Here is a 14,969-nt window from a genome sequence, read left to right on the forward strand (position 1 = left end):
TCCACAGAGGTCTGACCAGGGAGTGGGGAGGGCCCACTCCAACAGGGGTGAGCAGGACGGGCCACCTAGGGATGGGGCAGCTCCACGGGAGGAGGGTGTCCGGGGAGGGCAGCGGGCCCACGTGGGGGAGGGGAGCGGGCCCACGGGGGAGGGCAGTGGGCCACGCGGGGAGGGCAGTGGGCCCACGCGGGGAGGGCAGCGGGCCCACGTGGGGGAGGGGAGCGGGCCCACGGGGGAGGGCAGTGGGCCACGCGGGGAGGATGTGCGGGGAGGGCAGCGGGCCCACGGGGGAGGGCGGCGGGCCCACGCGGGGAGGATGTGCGGGGAGGGCAGCGGGCCCACGGGGGAGGGGAGCGGGCCCACGCGGGGAGGATGTACGGGGAGGGCAGCGGGCCCACGGGGGAGGGCAGCGGGCCCACGCGGGGAGGATTGCGGGGAGGGCAGCGGGCCCACGCGGGGAGGGCAGCGGGCCCACGGGGGAGGGCAGCGGGCCCACGGGGGAGGGCGGCGGGCCCACGCGGGGAGGATGTGCGGGGAGGGGAGCGGGTCTACGCGGGGAGGGGAGCGGGCCCACGGGGGAGGGCGGCGGGCCCACGCGGGGAGGATGTGCGGGGAGGGGAGCGGGTCTACGCGGGGAGGGGAGCGGGCCCACGGGGGAGGGCGGCGGGCCCACGCGGGGAGGATGTGCGGGGAGGGCGGCGGGCCCACGCGGGCAGGCCCCCGCGGAGGCCGAGGCCCAGGCCGCGGGCGCGGGCGCGCGGGGTCGGGTAACGGCCCGCGCGGTGGGCGGCGGCGCCCGAGGCCCCTCCCCGCCGCCCGCGGCCGCTCCTCCTCTTCCTCTCCCGCCCGCGCGCGGCCCTCCCGTCCCTGCGCGGCCTCGGAGGCGGCGGCGGCGGCGGCGGCGGCGGAGCAGCGCGGCCCCTTTAAACCGCCCGCCGGCGCCCCCGCGCCCGCCCCCGCCCCGGCCCGCGCCCGCCCGCCGCGGCCCGCGCCCGCCCGCCCGCCCGCGGCCCCGCCGCCGGCCCGGACATGGCCGCCAACATGTACAGGGTCGGAGGTAAGGCCCCGCCACGGCCTTTATGCGCGGGCCGCGCCGCCCGCGCCCGCCGCCCGCGCCCGCGCCCGGCCCCCGCCCCGCCCGGCCCCCATCTCTCCCGCCCCCCCACCCCGCGCTCACCCAAAATGGCCCCTGGGCCCGGCGGGCGCGGGCGGAGCGCGGCCTCCCACCTGTTGGGGGCCCGGGGCGCGGGCGGGCGCGGGCGGGGCGCCGCGGGGCCCCCGGCCCGAGCACGTGGCTCGGAGGGGCGGGGGGCGCGGGGCCGGCCGAGCGGCCGCGCCCGCCCCGGGCCCCTCCGCGCGGGGCCCCTCCGCATCCGGCCCCGGGAGGCCCGCGGCGGGGGTCGGCCCCACCGGGCCTTCGTCCCGGGCAGGCTTGAGTCACCCCAAACTTTTGGCCGCCGCCCGCCCCTCCGGCCCGGCGGAGGGCCCGGGGCCTCCCGGCGGCCAGGCCCCGCGCCGCGCCGCCTGCCCGGCCCGGCCCTGCCCCGCCCGGCCCGGCTGACCTGGGCCCTGGCCCGCGGGCGGCCGGTGCCCGGCCGGCCCTGCCCTCCGCGGGGCCCACCCTGCGGCCCGCGCCCCTGCCTCCACCCCGGGCGCGGACGAGCGCGGCCCGGCCTGGCCCTCCCCCCTGGCGCGGCCTGGGGTGCCGGGCGCGAGTGGGGAGCAGGCCGGAGCCCCGGGAGCTCCCCCGGAAGCACCGGGAAGCCCTCCCGAGGCGGCCGGGCCGCGCCGGGTCCTCTGCCCAGCCCCTGGGGGCCTGGACAGCCTTGCTGGCGCTGCTGGGCCCCTGGGGCTGTGGGCAGTGCCGAGCCCTTCCTGCCTCACAGTGAGGCCCATGGCCCCTGCTGACCCAGTAGCTTCTTACCCAGGGCCTCCAGCTCCCGCATTCTGGAAGGTTCTCCATCTGCGAAGAGCCCCTATTGTCCTGGTCTCTTACCTCCCTTCTCTGCCCTGCACTTTTGGGTCTGAGTTGTCTCCTGCTGTGGTTTCTGGTCGGGGCTGCTGTGTGCTGGAATGAATGAATGGCTCCGCGGGGAGGCTCACGGCAGAGCTCCCCCGGGCACTGCTGACAGCCCCTGGCGCCAGGCCGCTCCCCGGCCTGAGGAGGGTGCTGTGGTTAGGTTTCCAGGCAGACCCCACTGGGAACCCTTGCCCCTACCACTGCCAGACACCACCCTGGATGCCCAGCTAGGTTCTCCTGGGTTGTATGAACTATTTTCTTGGCCTTCAGACCTATCTGCCTGTGAACTTGTTGCTGGCCTGGCCATCCTAGGACCTTTCTGTGCCTCAGTTTCCCCTGGTGTGAATGGGAATTTATCTCAGTGCTTCTCCATGGGCCTCACTGACCGTCTGTCCAGGCCCTGGTGTGCAGGCTGAGCCTGGGGCTCCACGGGAGTCTGCGGCTGGACCCCACGTAACAGTGGCAGTGGAGGCACCCGTTGAGGAACAGGGTCAGGTCATGGTCCCTGCCCTGCAGAGCCTGGCTGCCGTACCCGGGCTGTGTGGGTGGTGCTGACAGAAATGGGGGAGGGGGTCCCTGCACCTCGGACATTGCTCAATCATCATGACCCTGTAGAGAGAAATCCGCGGGGTCCCCGCTGTCTGGCGTGGCCTGTGGGTGCCATCTTGTGTGTCCCAGCAGGGCCTGGTGGTCATGGTGGTCCAGGTCTTGGCTGCTGGATTTGCAACTCTCCACAAGATGGAGAGGGATCCATGCCATTCTGAGCAGGCCTCTTGTTCTGTCGGCTGTTGCCTGAGGTTTGGCCATCTGGGCAGCCTGCCCCGGCCCGGGGGAGTGGCCAGCGGGACCTCTCGGACCTCTGTGTTGAGGGACACATGTAGCAAACAAAGGACAGGATGCCCAGTCAGGTCTGAATTCCAGAGGGACACCCGGGCCTGATTCCACATATGTCCCGAGCAGGGTCTGTGGCCGTGCCGTGTCTGGGTGCTGCACTCCCCGCCTGGCAGCTGTCCTGAGCTCCTGCTGGGCTGGGCAGGGCGAAGGTGCCATGGCCATGGTGTGTGCCAGCTGACTGGCTGGACGAAGTGGTCATCCCAGGAGGGAACATGGCCTGCTTCTTCCCTGGGAAGTGGGCTGGCATGGACTGAGGCCTCTGTCGGCATCTGTGAGTGAGGTTGGAAGCAGGGCCAGGGTTGCAGGGCTTTGCAGTTGGAGGCTGTTCGTGCCGAGAGCAAGCACATCTGGACCAGCTGTGGCGCCGAGCCCTGGAGCAGACCACTGCTTCACCAGGCTAGTATAAACTGTGGGTGGCATTTCAAAACAGAAGAGGAGCGCTCATGGCTGCCTCACCTCTGGGCTGCTTGTGTGTGTGTGTGTGTGGGGGGGGGGTTCTTTTTTTAAGTTGAAAGACTAGTCACCGTTTGCTCTGGACTTCTTTCTTTTTTTTTTTTTTTGGGTCCGGTCATGGGGCCTGAACTCTGGGCCTGGGCGCTGTCCCTCAGCTCTTCAGCTCAAGGCTAGTGCTCTACCACTTGAGCCACAGCGCCACTTCCGACTTTTGTCTTTTTGCTTATGTGGTGCTGAGGACCCAGGACCTCAGGCATGCAGGGTAAGCGCTCTACCACTGAGCCACCTTCCCAGCCCCTGGACTTCTTTCTTTTACTGCAAGTTACCCTCTTTTTTTTTTTTTGGTCGTGAGGCTTGAACTCTGGGCCTGGGCGCTGTCCCTCAACTCAAGGCTAGAGCCACAGTGTCACTTCCAGTTTTCTGATGATTTATTGGAGATAAGAGTCTCACGGTCTCTCCTGCCTGGGCTGGCTTTGAACCGCGATCCTCAGATCTCAGCCTCCTGAGTGGCTGGGATGACAGGCATGACCCTCATTCTTTTGCTTTGCTTTTTGTTTTTGGGTTTTAAGGTAGTTGCCGGAGATGACAAAAACAAAACCCAGAAGCACAACACGTGGCCTGCAGCCACTGTGATGCCTCCTCTCCCCAAGCTGTCCTGCCCGGCACCAGTGTCTAGATGTTAACTCCCTGTGTTCTTGTTTTCTTTTGCTTTACTGTTTTTAGTTAACTTATTGTTTCTAGCGTTGGGAGTTGAATTCTCCATCAGGGGGGAGTAGGCAGGTGCTTTACCACTGAAGGGCAGCATCACCCCAGGATTTTTTTTGGGGGGGGTCCAGTCGTGGGGCCTGAACTCTGGGCCTGGGTGCTGTCCCTCAGCTCAAGGCAAGCTCTACCACGTGAGCCACAGAGCTACTTCCAGCTTTTTCTGCTTATGTGGTGCTGAGGAATCGAACCCAGGGCCTCATGCATGCAAGGCAAGCGCTCCACCACTGAGCCAGCTTCCCAGTCCCGAGTGTTTTATTTTTTAATGGAAACTTGCACGAAGCCATTGCTGTGAAATTGCAGCCTTGTAGAGATGGTGCCATGTTGTGAGCCGGGGTGGCCATGGTCAGCGTCTTGATGTCTAAGGTCTCCGTGCACTGACTGCCCAGAAGGGACCCAGGTTCCCAGGCTCTGCCCAGTTCTCTCCCCTGGTAGACTGGAGCTGTGACTCTTGCCTTCATGTGTGAGTCTGAGTGCGAGGCCTGCAGCCTGCTGCGAGCAAGCCTGCCTTGGAGGGAACTGTCGGGCGGTTGTGGGTCCTCAGGTGGGTGGGTGTCAGTCCTTGGCGGGACTGTCGGGTGGGTGTCCATTGCCGCCTCTGTGAGCTTCAGGTGCCCTGGGTCCGATTTCTGCAGATTTGGTGCCTGCTTCCAATTTTGCATATTGTTCTGAGAGAAAAATTTGGCCTAAGCTCCCAGATTAATAATAATAAAGAAGGCCTATTTAGGGAAGTTGGGATAAATGGTGCAAGGCAGCTGCTCATGCCCCTGGCCCTGGGGAGCCTTGCTCACCCGCTGTGTGCAGGTTCTTGGCCACCACTGCTCTGGGATGACCCCAAGCGGTCCTGCTGGGCAGGATGGCCTGCGGTGAACTGGTCTCCGGGCTGTCCCTTGGTCTCACAGATACTGGGGTACGTCCAGCTTGAGGTGGACGTGGGTCCCGCTCTCTGCCCCAGGCTGTTTCTAGCTGCCCAGCCATGTGAGTGCTGGGGATGCCTGGAGAGGCCCTGGCTGTGTGGCTGCTGGTCTGTGAGGTGCTGTCTCTCCACCCCTTCTGGACTGAGCCCCGCCCCGCGGCTGGGTGTGCTGTGTGTCGGTGAGCGTCTGGGGCCCAGGCCCACAGGCTTTGGGCCGGGCTGGTATCTTCCCTGGGGGCCTCCTGCTCTTGCAGGCCTGGTCCTGTGGTGCCCCCTCCCTGCACGTGGGCAGCGAGTGGGGTGGGACATGATCCTCCAGATAGGCAAATCCGATCTGCCGGCTCTGCGCTTGGCTTAGAGCGGCTCAGCTGCCCAGGGCGTGGGTGTCCATGCTGCCTTAGAGGGCTGGTGAGCTGGCTTCCTCCTGCTGCCACCCTGCATCCCTCTGAACCACACTGTCCACCTGAGGCGGCTGTTTGTGGTGAGGCCCAAGGTCTCTCAGGCTCTGGGTGAGGGCCTTCATCTGGGCACTACTGGTAGGTGTGTGTTCACAGGTGAAGGTCCACACCAGAGACGAGGCCGTGCTGTCAAATCTCAGGGTCTCGGGCTGGGCGCCAGTGGCTCACGCCTGTAATCCTAGCTACTCAGGAGGCTGACAGCTGAGGATCGCAGTTCAAAGCCAGGCCAGGCAGGAAAGTCGGTGAGACTCTTATCTCCAGTAAACCACCAAAAAACTGGAAGTGAAGCTATGGCTCAAATAATAGAACTCCAGCCTTCAACAAGAAAAGCTCAGGAACAGCACCCAGGCCCTGAGTTCAATCCCCAGGACAGAGTGTTCTGTAGAACCAGGTAGAGTCTATTCTCTATCCTTCCCTGGACTTGTGTGGGGACTGTGGGTGGCTCACTAGGGCTGTCTGCCCTCCAGGGGCACCACAGTGTTCCCAGCACCTCTGGGTACATAGAGTAGAGGCTGAGAGGTCTGTGGGGCTTGGCAGGGACCTTGGTGGAGGTGGACTAGGAGGGGGGAGATAACGGTGCCCCATAGTGTTGGGCTGGGTCTAGGCTTTGAGGAATGTCCAGATCTGGCAGGTGGCGCACAGGACCCCTGGGCGGGAGCGGAAGCATGACTGCGTGGGTCTGGCTGTTTGTCTGGATTATACCCCTAGACCAGTGCTCCTGCCTGTCCACAGCACACCTGGCGGTCAGCAGCGCACCTGGGGCAGGGCCTGGAGGGGCTGCCGGGGGTCTGCAGGTGTGTGATCCTGGGAATGCATGCCACACACAGACGCACGTGCACGTGCGTCCTTTGTGACACGCCAGATCCCGTGGCCCTGCTCACAGGCTGCAGACAGCGCACCGAGTTGCTCGGGTGTGCTCCTTGCACGAGGGCTCTGTCCCGTGTTGAGCTCCGTGCCTGAGGCACTCTGCACTTTTTGTGGGTGACCTCTCTTTTCACAGGAGTCCCACGTGGGCACAAGACCCAGGGGCTGTCTGGCGTCCTGAGTACAAGGCTGTCTGTGGTCCCCGTTTGGGGGCCATGGGCCTGAATCGGGTGCTGGCAAACAAGGAGCGAGGTTAGAGGGGCCTTTGTACACGAACACGAGACTAGGTTAAAAGTGCCATGCCCAGGCTGGAGGGGACCTCACGCATGTCCCCTGTCACGTCACAGCTGGCGTAGCCTGTGTGGACACGCCTGTGTGTTACCGTGTAACTCAGTCAGGTGTCTTGAAGGGTATTTTGCATACAGCCAGTCCTTGTGTGTGAGGTGGATCTTGTAATTTATTTTATTTTTGCCAGTCCTGGGGCTTGAACTGAGGGCCTGGGCGCTGTCTCTGGGCTTCTTTTGCTCAAGGATAGCGCTCTACCACTTGAGCCACAGCGCTACTTCCAGCTCTTTCTGTGTATGTGGTGCTGAGGAATGGAACCCAGGGCTTCATGCATGCTAGGCAGGCATTCTGCCACTGAGCCATTCTCCCACCCTTTCTTCTAATTTTATTGACTAGTTTGTGTGTGTGTGTGTGTGCGTGCGTGCGTGCGCTCGCGTGTGTGCGTGTGTGTGCGCGTGCGTGTACGTGTACGTGCAGGGTCGTGCGCGCAGGCGCCCACCCATCCATCCATCCATCCGTCTGTCCTGAGGCTTGTGCCCCGAGCTTTGTTGTTCAAAGCTAGCAGTCTGCCATGTTGAGCAACAGTTCTACTTATGGCTTTTTGGTATTTCATTCAAGATAGAGTCTCACTGATTTTCCTGCCCAGGCTGGCTTTGAATTGCAATCCTCATATGTCAGCTTCCTGAGTAGCTAGGAGCCGCTGGCGCCCGGCTTGGAACTGTTCTTTGAGCTCACATCTTCATGGAGCTTGGTACACATGAGCACTGCCCTGTGTGGAGGTTTGGCCAGTTTTCTTGCTCAGTGGTGGTCCATTGCATGCACGCCGTCACGCTTTATTCACCAGTTCATGGACACACTGGTCATTTCCAGGCTTGGTGATTCTAGGTTTTAAAAAAAGATGGACATTAGGTTTTTAGTTCTCCTGGATAAGAAAAGGTACCCAGGTGTGTGCTTGCAGATTGAATGGCTAGCCTACTGCTATAGCTTTGCCTGTGTACCAGTTCTGAGACTTGAACTCAGGGCCTCAGAGCTGTTCCTAAGCTTGTTTTTCTCAAGGCTGACTCTCTGTCACTTGAGACACAGCTCCATGGGTTTTTGGTGGTTAATTGGAATTAGGAATCTCATGGACTTGAGCCTGGGCTGGCTTTGAACCGTAATCCTCAGACCTCAGCCTCCAGAATAGGTAGGATTACAGGTGTGAGCCACCTGCACCCGGTGGGTCTTGCTTTTTGCCTGGTGCATCCTTGGCTACAGCCCCCCGGCCCCAGCTGGGGTGACAGTTGTACTGTGGTGATCAGCCCCTGGTACTAGCTCTGCTTTTGCACAGCATTCTCCTGTGGGTCTCAAAGGTACAATTTGCATTTTCCTGATGGTCGTGGGTCTGCATCTTTTCATGTTTTACAGTTTACCTACCATGGGTCTTTGATGGAGTGGCTGCCCAAGTCTGTCTTTCTTCTCTTTTCTTTTCTTTCTTTTTTTTTTTTTTTTTTGGTCAGTCGTGGGGCCTGAACTCTGGGCCTGGGCGCTGTCCCTCAGCTCTTCAGCTCAAGGCTAGCGCTCTACCACTTGAGCCACAGCGCCACTTCCGGCTTTTTCTGCTTATGTGTTGCTGAGGAATCAAACCCAGGGCCTCATGCTTGCAAGGCAAGCACTCTACCACTGAGCCACCTTCCCAGCCCCTCCCTCTCCCCTTCTCTCCCCCCTCTTTCTTCCTTTCCTTTTCCTTCCTTTCCCTTCCTTTCCCTTCCTTTCCCTCCCTCCCTCCCTCCCTCCCTCTGTCCGTCCGTCCATCCGTGTCTCTCTCTCTCTCTCTCTCTCTCTCTCTCTCTCTCTCTCTCTCTCTCTCTCTCTCTCTCTCTCGGTGCTGGTTCTGGGGCTTGAAGCCAGACCCTAGGCTCTGTCCCTGAGCTTTGTTCCTCAAGGCTAACGCTCTTCCACTTGAGCCACAGCTCTACTTCCAAGCTAGGTTTTTTTTGGTCCGTTGTGGGCACTGTTCCTCAGCTCTTCAGCTCAAGGCTAGCCCTTTACCACTTGAGCCACAGTGCCACTTCTCATTTCTTGCCTGGGCTGGCTTTGAACCGCAATCCTCAAATCTCAGCCTCAGTAGCTAGGATTACAGGTGTGAGCTACCAGCACCTGGCCAAATAATGGTTTTAAAAATTGGGTTATTTGTTTTTCTAATTGCTTGTCATGAGAGAGTTTTGTTACTGGGTAGTGGGTTATTTATTTATTTTCTATAGATTCAACTAAGAGTTTTATATGCCAGGCTAGGGGTCTATCACTTCCAGCACCAAGAACTTGTATTAATTTTGGATTTCAGACTTCTTTCAGAAGCCTGGGGGGAAATACATATATTTATTTACTTATTTTGCATTTCTTATTGTTATTACAAAGGTAATGTACAGAGGAGTTACGGTTACATAAGTCAAATAAGGAGTACATTTCTTTTGGCCAGTGCTACCACTTCCCTTGCTCTTTCCTGAAAATACATATTTTATGTGCCTAAGAAATCTGCCTTGACAGCGTGTCGGTGGGTCAGTGGTGGCTCACGTCTGTAATCCTGGCTATTGAGATTGAGATCTGGGGATTGCAGTTAAAAGCAGCTCAGCCAAGAAAGTCCAAAAGACTTTAATCTCCAATTAACTACCAAAAAGCTGCATGTGGAGCTGTGGCTCAAGTGGTAGAATGCAGCACCAAGGTCTTGAGTTGGAGTCCCAGGAACTTCACACACACACACACACACACACATGCGCGCGCGCGCGCGCACACACACACACACCCCAGGTCAGAACACACACACACACACCCCTACCCCAGGTCAGAAAAACTTTATCTTGGGGCTGGGAAGGTGGCTCAGTGGTAGAGCGCTTGCCTTGCATGCATGAGGCCCTGGGTTCGATTCCTCAGCACCACATAAGCAAAAAGAAAAAAGCCAGAAGTGACGCTGTGGCTCAAGTGGTAGAGTGCTTGAAGAACTGAGGGACAGCGCCCAGGCCCAGAGTTCAGGCCCCACTACCGGACCCCCCCCCCAAAAAAAACAAAAACACTTTATCTTTTTTTGTTGTTGTTGTTGTTAGTTGTGGGCTTGAACTCAAGGCCTGAGCACTGTCCCTGAGCTTTTTTTCCTTTGGTCATGGGGCTTGGACTTGGCCTGGACACTGTCCCTCAGCTCTTCAGTTCAAGGTGAGTGTTCTACCACTTGAGCCACAGTGCCACTTCTGGTTTTCTGGTGGTTTATTAGAGATAAGAGTCTTTTTTTTGTTGTTTGTTTTTGGAGATAAGAGTCTTACAGACTTTAACTGACCAGGCTGGCTTTGAACCGTGATCCTCAGATCTCAACCTCTTGAGTAGCTGGGATTACAGTCGTGAACCACTGGTGCCCAGATTGGATTGCAGTTATTTATTTATGTGTGTGTGTGTGTGTGTGTGTGTGTGTATGTATGTATGTGTGTCTGTGTGTTGTGGGGCCTGAACTCTGGGCCTGGGCGCTGTCCCTCAGCTCTTCAGCTCAAAGCTAATGCGCTGTCAAAAGCCACAGCGCCACTTCCCGCTCTTTCTGCTTATGTGGTACTGAGGAATCGAACCCAGGACCTCATGCATGCAAGGCAAGCACTCTACCACTGAGCCAGTTTCCTAGCCCCTGTGCAACGGACCAGCTCGGCCGGAGCACTGGGACCAATGAGACAGGGACCTCGGGATAGATGGGCAAGGAGTCGGCGAAGTGACAAACAGACACAGACTCAAAAGAGTTGCATCTGAGTGTATCTTCATTGAGGAGAATTAACATTTTTATACAGTGTGTGATTGTGACATAGATTCTTTGTTTATTTAAGCATGTAATCAATTTTTAAGAAAAGCAAAGCATTGATGGGTTATATGGAAACTGATGACTATCCCACCAACTATTTGAGCTAAGTGGTGCGAGACAAGTCTAGCATATAGTTTAATAGAATGTGTCATCTATTCAGCCTTTTTATGTTTAATAATTAACAAACCTAAGACAGGGCTGTACTTATACTTCACTCTTTTTATTTTTTCCATATATTTTAAAGTCCCTTTGAAACCATCCTAAAATCCACTTCCAGGTTGAGTCAGGCATTCTCCGTTTCCTATGATTTTAATCCCAATATTTGTTCACATAAATTTCTAATTGTTATTTTAAACTATCTTATTGTTGTTTTAATATTAAACACCATAATGATCTAGATCTACCTAATCTTTGCATAAAATCTAATGAGTTCCAAAATACCCTTTTTTCTTTTACATTAATCCATCTATTTTCATCTTTATAAGCTCTTGTATAAGGCAATGGTTCATCTAAGTTTCTATGTTTACTATATGTGAGCTGCAAAACTGCGTGTGAAGTTGCAGGAGCTTCTGGAGGCAGCGTCACATCAGAGGATAGATTGATTGGGGCCTTGCCCACATCTAATCTTTGATCCTAGTCTTTATTTAGAGAAGCCGTCTCTATTGGACTGGAAAGATAAAACATGCTCTGTTCACGAATCAATAAAAAAATAGCCAAAACGAAAATAAAGGCAACGATGGGGCTGGGAAGGTGGCTCAGTGGTAGAGTGCTTGCCTTGCCTGCATGAGGCCCTCGGTTCGATTCCTCGGCACCACATAAGCAGTAAAAGCAGGAAGTGGGGCTGAGGCTCAAGTGGTAGAGCGCTAGTCTACAGCTGAAGAGCTGAGAGACAGCACCCAGGCCCAGAGTTCGGACCCCACGACCGACAAAAAGAAAAGAAAAGAAAGGCAACGAATGTACAGCCAAAAAGAATATAGTAAAAATAAAGGTAGGGCTATAAAGGTGCAGCCAAGTGTATGGGAAGCCTTGAACCAACACTCCCTTCCTGCAGGCATGCTTCCTTGAAGCTCTTTGTCTAATGCGATCTCTCACGCGGACTCTGCAGGAGGTGGTGTGGCACCCCTGCACTTATTTATTTCGATTTTTCAGTTTTTTATGAGTACATATATGCTACTTATACAATGGGGTTCAAGTGCCCAGTTCTGTACATACATGCATACAGTAATCAAACTCACCCTGTCCATCTTCCTTTTTTTTTTTTGCCTGTCCTGGGGTTTGAACTCAGGGCCTGGGCACTGTCCCTGAGCTTCTTTTGCTCAAGGCTAGCCCTCTACCACTTGAACCACAGTGCCACTCTGACTTTTTCTGTGTATGTGGTGCTGAGGCATCAAACCCAAGGTTCATGCATGCTAGGCGAGCACTCCACCATGGGGCCGTCTTCCCAGCCTCTGCCTTTCTTAAAGCAGGTCCAGCAGGTTGGTTGTTCTGTGCTCAGACATGTTTACACACGTCACATGCACTTTCTGTTTGCCCCACAACAGTGGCATAGCTGGTGGTGTAGCCGCGTTTCGCTTTGCTCTCATCTGTTTTTTTCAGTGTATATAAATTGTGCACTGTGCATGTAAGTCAGCAGCTCAGCTCTCGCATCTCTCCTGAGCCCCCACTGCCTCCCTGTGTTTGGTAGCTTTCAGTGTGTTTCCTTACCTTAACCCCCTCTGGGCGCTGTCCCTCAGCTCTTCAGCTCAAGGCTAGTGCTCTGCCACTTGAGCCACTGCGCTTCTTCTGGTTTTCTGATGGTTTATTGGAGATAAGAGTCTCCTGGACATTCCTGCCCAGGTCTTTGAACCACCATCCTCAGATCTCAGCCTCCTGAGTAGCTAGGAGCCACCAGCTCCTGGCTTCCACTGTCTTCTTGAGGTGTTGAGAGAGACAAGACTACATTAGAGGCTTTCACTGTGTAGAGAAGGGCTCAGCCTGGGCTTCTTTCCTCCTCAGGCCGGCACCCCAAGGACAGCCTTGTCCAGCAGCTTCCCCCTGCACAGGGCCTCCGTCAGCAGCACACTCGGGGGGAGTGGGTGTGAGCTCTGTCTGCATCTGCATACAAGGGCTTAAAGTCGTTTGTAATTTTTTTTGTATATGTACTGGTCCTGGGCCTGAACTCAGGGCCTGGCCTCTATCTGACCACGAACTTTTGTACTCACGGCTAGTGCTGTGCCTCTTGAGCTACAGCTCTACTTTTGGCTGTTTGGTTAATTGGACATGAGAGTTTCACAGACTGTCTTACCCATTCTGCATTGAACTCTGATGCTCAGATCTCAGCCTTCTGAGTAGCTAGGATCACAGGCATGAGCCACTGGTGCCTAGCTTTTCATTACCTTATTTATTTATTTTTCCAGTCCTGGGGTTTGTGGGTGCTTTCCCTGAGTTTCTTTTTGCTCAAGGCCAGGCATTCTAAGGCTTGAGCCACAGCGCCACTCACTTCTGGCTTTTTTGAGTAGTTTATTGGAAATAAGAGTCTTACCTAGTTTCCTGGCAGGGCTGGCTTCAAACCATAATCCTCAGATCTTAGCCTTTTAAAGGGCTAGGATTACAGGCATGAGCCATCAGTACTTGCTGCAGTGCCACTTCCAGCTTTTTCTGCTTATGTGGTGCTAAGGAATCAAACCCAGGCTCTCATGCATGTGAGGCACCTTCCCAGCCCCTCCACCTTTAAAAGAAAACTTTTTTCCCCATTAAATTATCTTGGTACCTTTGTCAGAAAAATGAATTTGCCCAAGCTGCTCCTATGTCCTTTGCTGATGGCTGTAACCATAGCTACTCCATAGAGCTGACCAAACTGGGCAGAAAAGCTCCTTCTCCACAGAGGGAGGGCTGTACATTGAGTACATGGCCCGGTGATGGGAGCTACTGTGGAGGTGGATCGCAGCTCATACATGTGCTGGGGTAGGGAGCCACTCTGTCCTAAAAATAGCCCACGGAAAATGGCTGGAGGCCTTGTGCCAGCCTGGCAAGCACAAGAAAAGCCCTGAGTTCAAACTGCAGAATGGAGAAAAAAAGCATCATTTTGCCTCCTCTCAGTGCTCCTGCTTGCTGACTGTATGCCCTGCACCGATCTGTGCGTGCTGCCCTGTTGTCCTTGATGGTGGTAACCGTACAGTGGCGTTTGAATCATATGGTACTCATCTTTTCATAGTTTTGGAGCCTGTCCTAGTTCTTGGCTTCCCTTATAAAGTATAGAATTGGGTCCAGGAATGTGGCTTAGTGGTGGAGCGCTTGCCTAGCATGCATGAAGCCCTGGGTTCGATTCCTCAGTTCCACATACACCGAAAAAGCCAGAAGTGGTGCTGTGGTTCAAGTGGTAGAGTGCTAGCCTTGAGCAAAAAGCAGCTCGGTCAGTGCCCAGGCCCTGAGTTCAAGCCCCAGGACTGGCAAAAATTAAAAAAAAAGAGTATAGAATTGTTGATTTCTACAAAACAAGTGAACTGGTGGGATCCAGGTGGGTTGGGGGAGGGGGAGGCCTCCTAGCTGGGAGATGGCACTGCGCGTGCCCCACGTGACTCAGGCGCTGAGGACCCGTGCAGCTTTACATGCACGAGTGCAGCCGGAGGAGGAGTGCCTGGCGGCCTGTGAAAGCCACTCACACGCCACTCATGTGAAAGCCACTCACACGCCGGTGCAGATGTCCCACGGCTGCTGCTAAGCTACCAGTGGCTGGCCCTTGCTCAGTGTGCCACGGAGCTGTCTCTGGTGACGCGTGGGTCTCCATACCCACAACTGCGCAGTCCGAGGTGGGGGACCTCGTGGGTATCGGGCATCTGACTTGTAAGGAATCAAGGTGGGAATCTGTAATCCTAGCTACTAGGGAAAGGTTTGTGGTTCGAGGCTGGCCTGAGCCAAAAATTTTGTAAGAGCCGGGCGCTGGTGGCTCTCGCCTGTAATCCTAGCTACTCTGGAGGCTGAGATCTGAGGATCACGGTTCAAAGCCAGCCTGGGCAGGAAAGACTGTGAGACTCCTATCTCCAATAAACCACCAGAAAACCGGAAGTGGCGCTGTAGCTCAAGTGGTAGAGCGCTCGCCTTGAGCTGAAGAGCTGAAGGACAGTGCCCAGGCCCAGAGTTCAGGCCCCATGACCAACCAAAAAAAAAGATTATGTATCTTGGGTTTATCTGCCAGGCTCTGAACCTTAGTCCTCAGATCTCAGCCTCCTGAATAGCTAGGATTACAGGCCTGAGCCATGGTGCTCCGCTCAGGGTGTCGGGATTTGAAGGCCATGAGAGGTGACATTCCTGACTCAAGGAAAGATAATGGTCAGAGACGTTGGAACGTTTCGGGGGGAGCTTCTCACCATAGCACAAATTCTTCAGAAAAATATGAGATAAAAATGAGAATACAAAGTTGTTGATTAGCCAAGGGGCAGCCAAAGACTTGTGTCCAGCGACAGTGACCCCATGGCAGGTGAAGAGCAGGAGAGGGCAGTGCGGGGCGTCTGCTGAGCTCCCGGCACACTG

At 56.3% G+C, this 14,969-nt stretch overlaps 1 protein-coding gene across 7 annotated transcripts in view; it reads left to right on the forward strand.

Annotated features, from left to right (window-relative positions):
- The first annotated feature begins 998 nt into the window (after positions 1–998).
- The window catches only part of Mta1 (metastasis associated 1), a 51,079-nt gene continuing 37,108 nt past the window's right edge, over positions 999–14,969 (forward strand). For all 7 annotated transcript variants that reach the window (XM_042669154.1, XM_042669155.1, XM_042669157.1 and 4 more), the window contains exon 1: positions 999–1,057. In XM_042669154.1, coding sequence (XP_042525088.1) covers positions 1,030–1,057 — 28 coding nt within the window. In that variant the 5' untranslated portion in view covers positions 999–1,029. The remainder of the gene's footprint in view (positions 1,058–14,969) is intronic.

The sequence above is a fragment of the Dipodomys spectabilis genome, unplaced genomic scaffold (assembly GCF_019054845.1).
Source record: "Dipodomys spectabilis isolate Male_0828 unplaced genomic scaffold, ASM1905484v1 ptg000486l, whole genome shotgun sequence".
Taxonomy (NCBI): Eukaryota; Metazoa; Chordata; class Mammalia; order Rodentia; family Heteromyidae; genus Dipodomys; species Dipodomys spectabilis.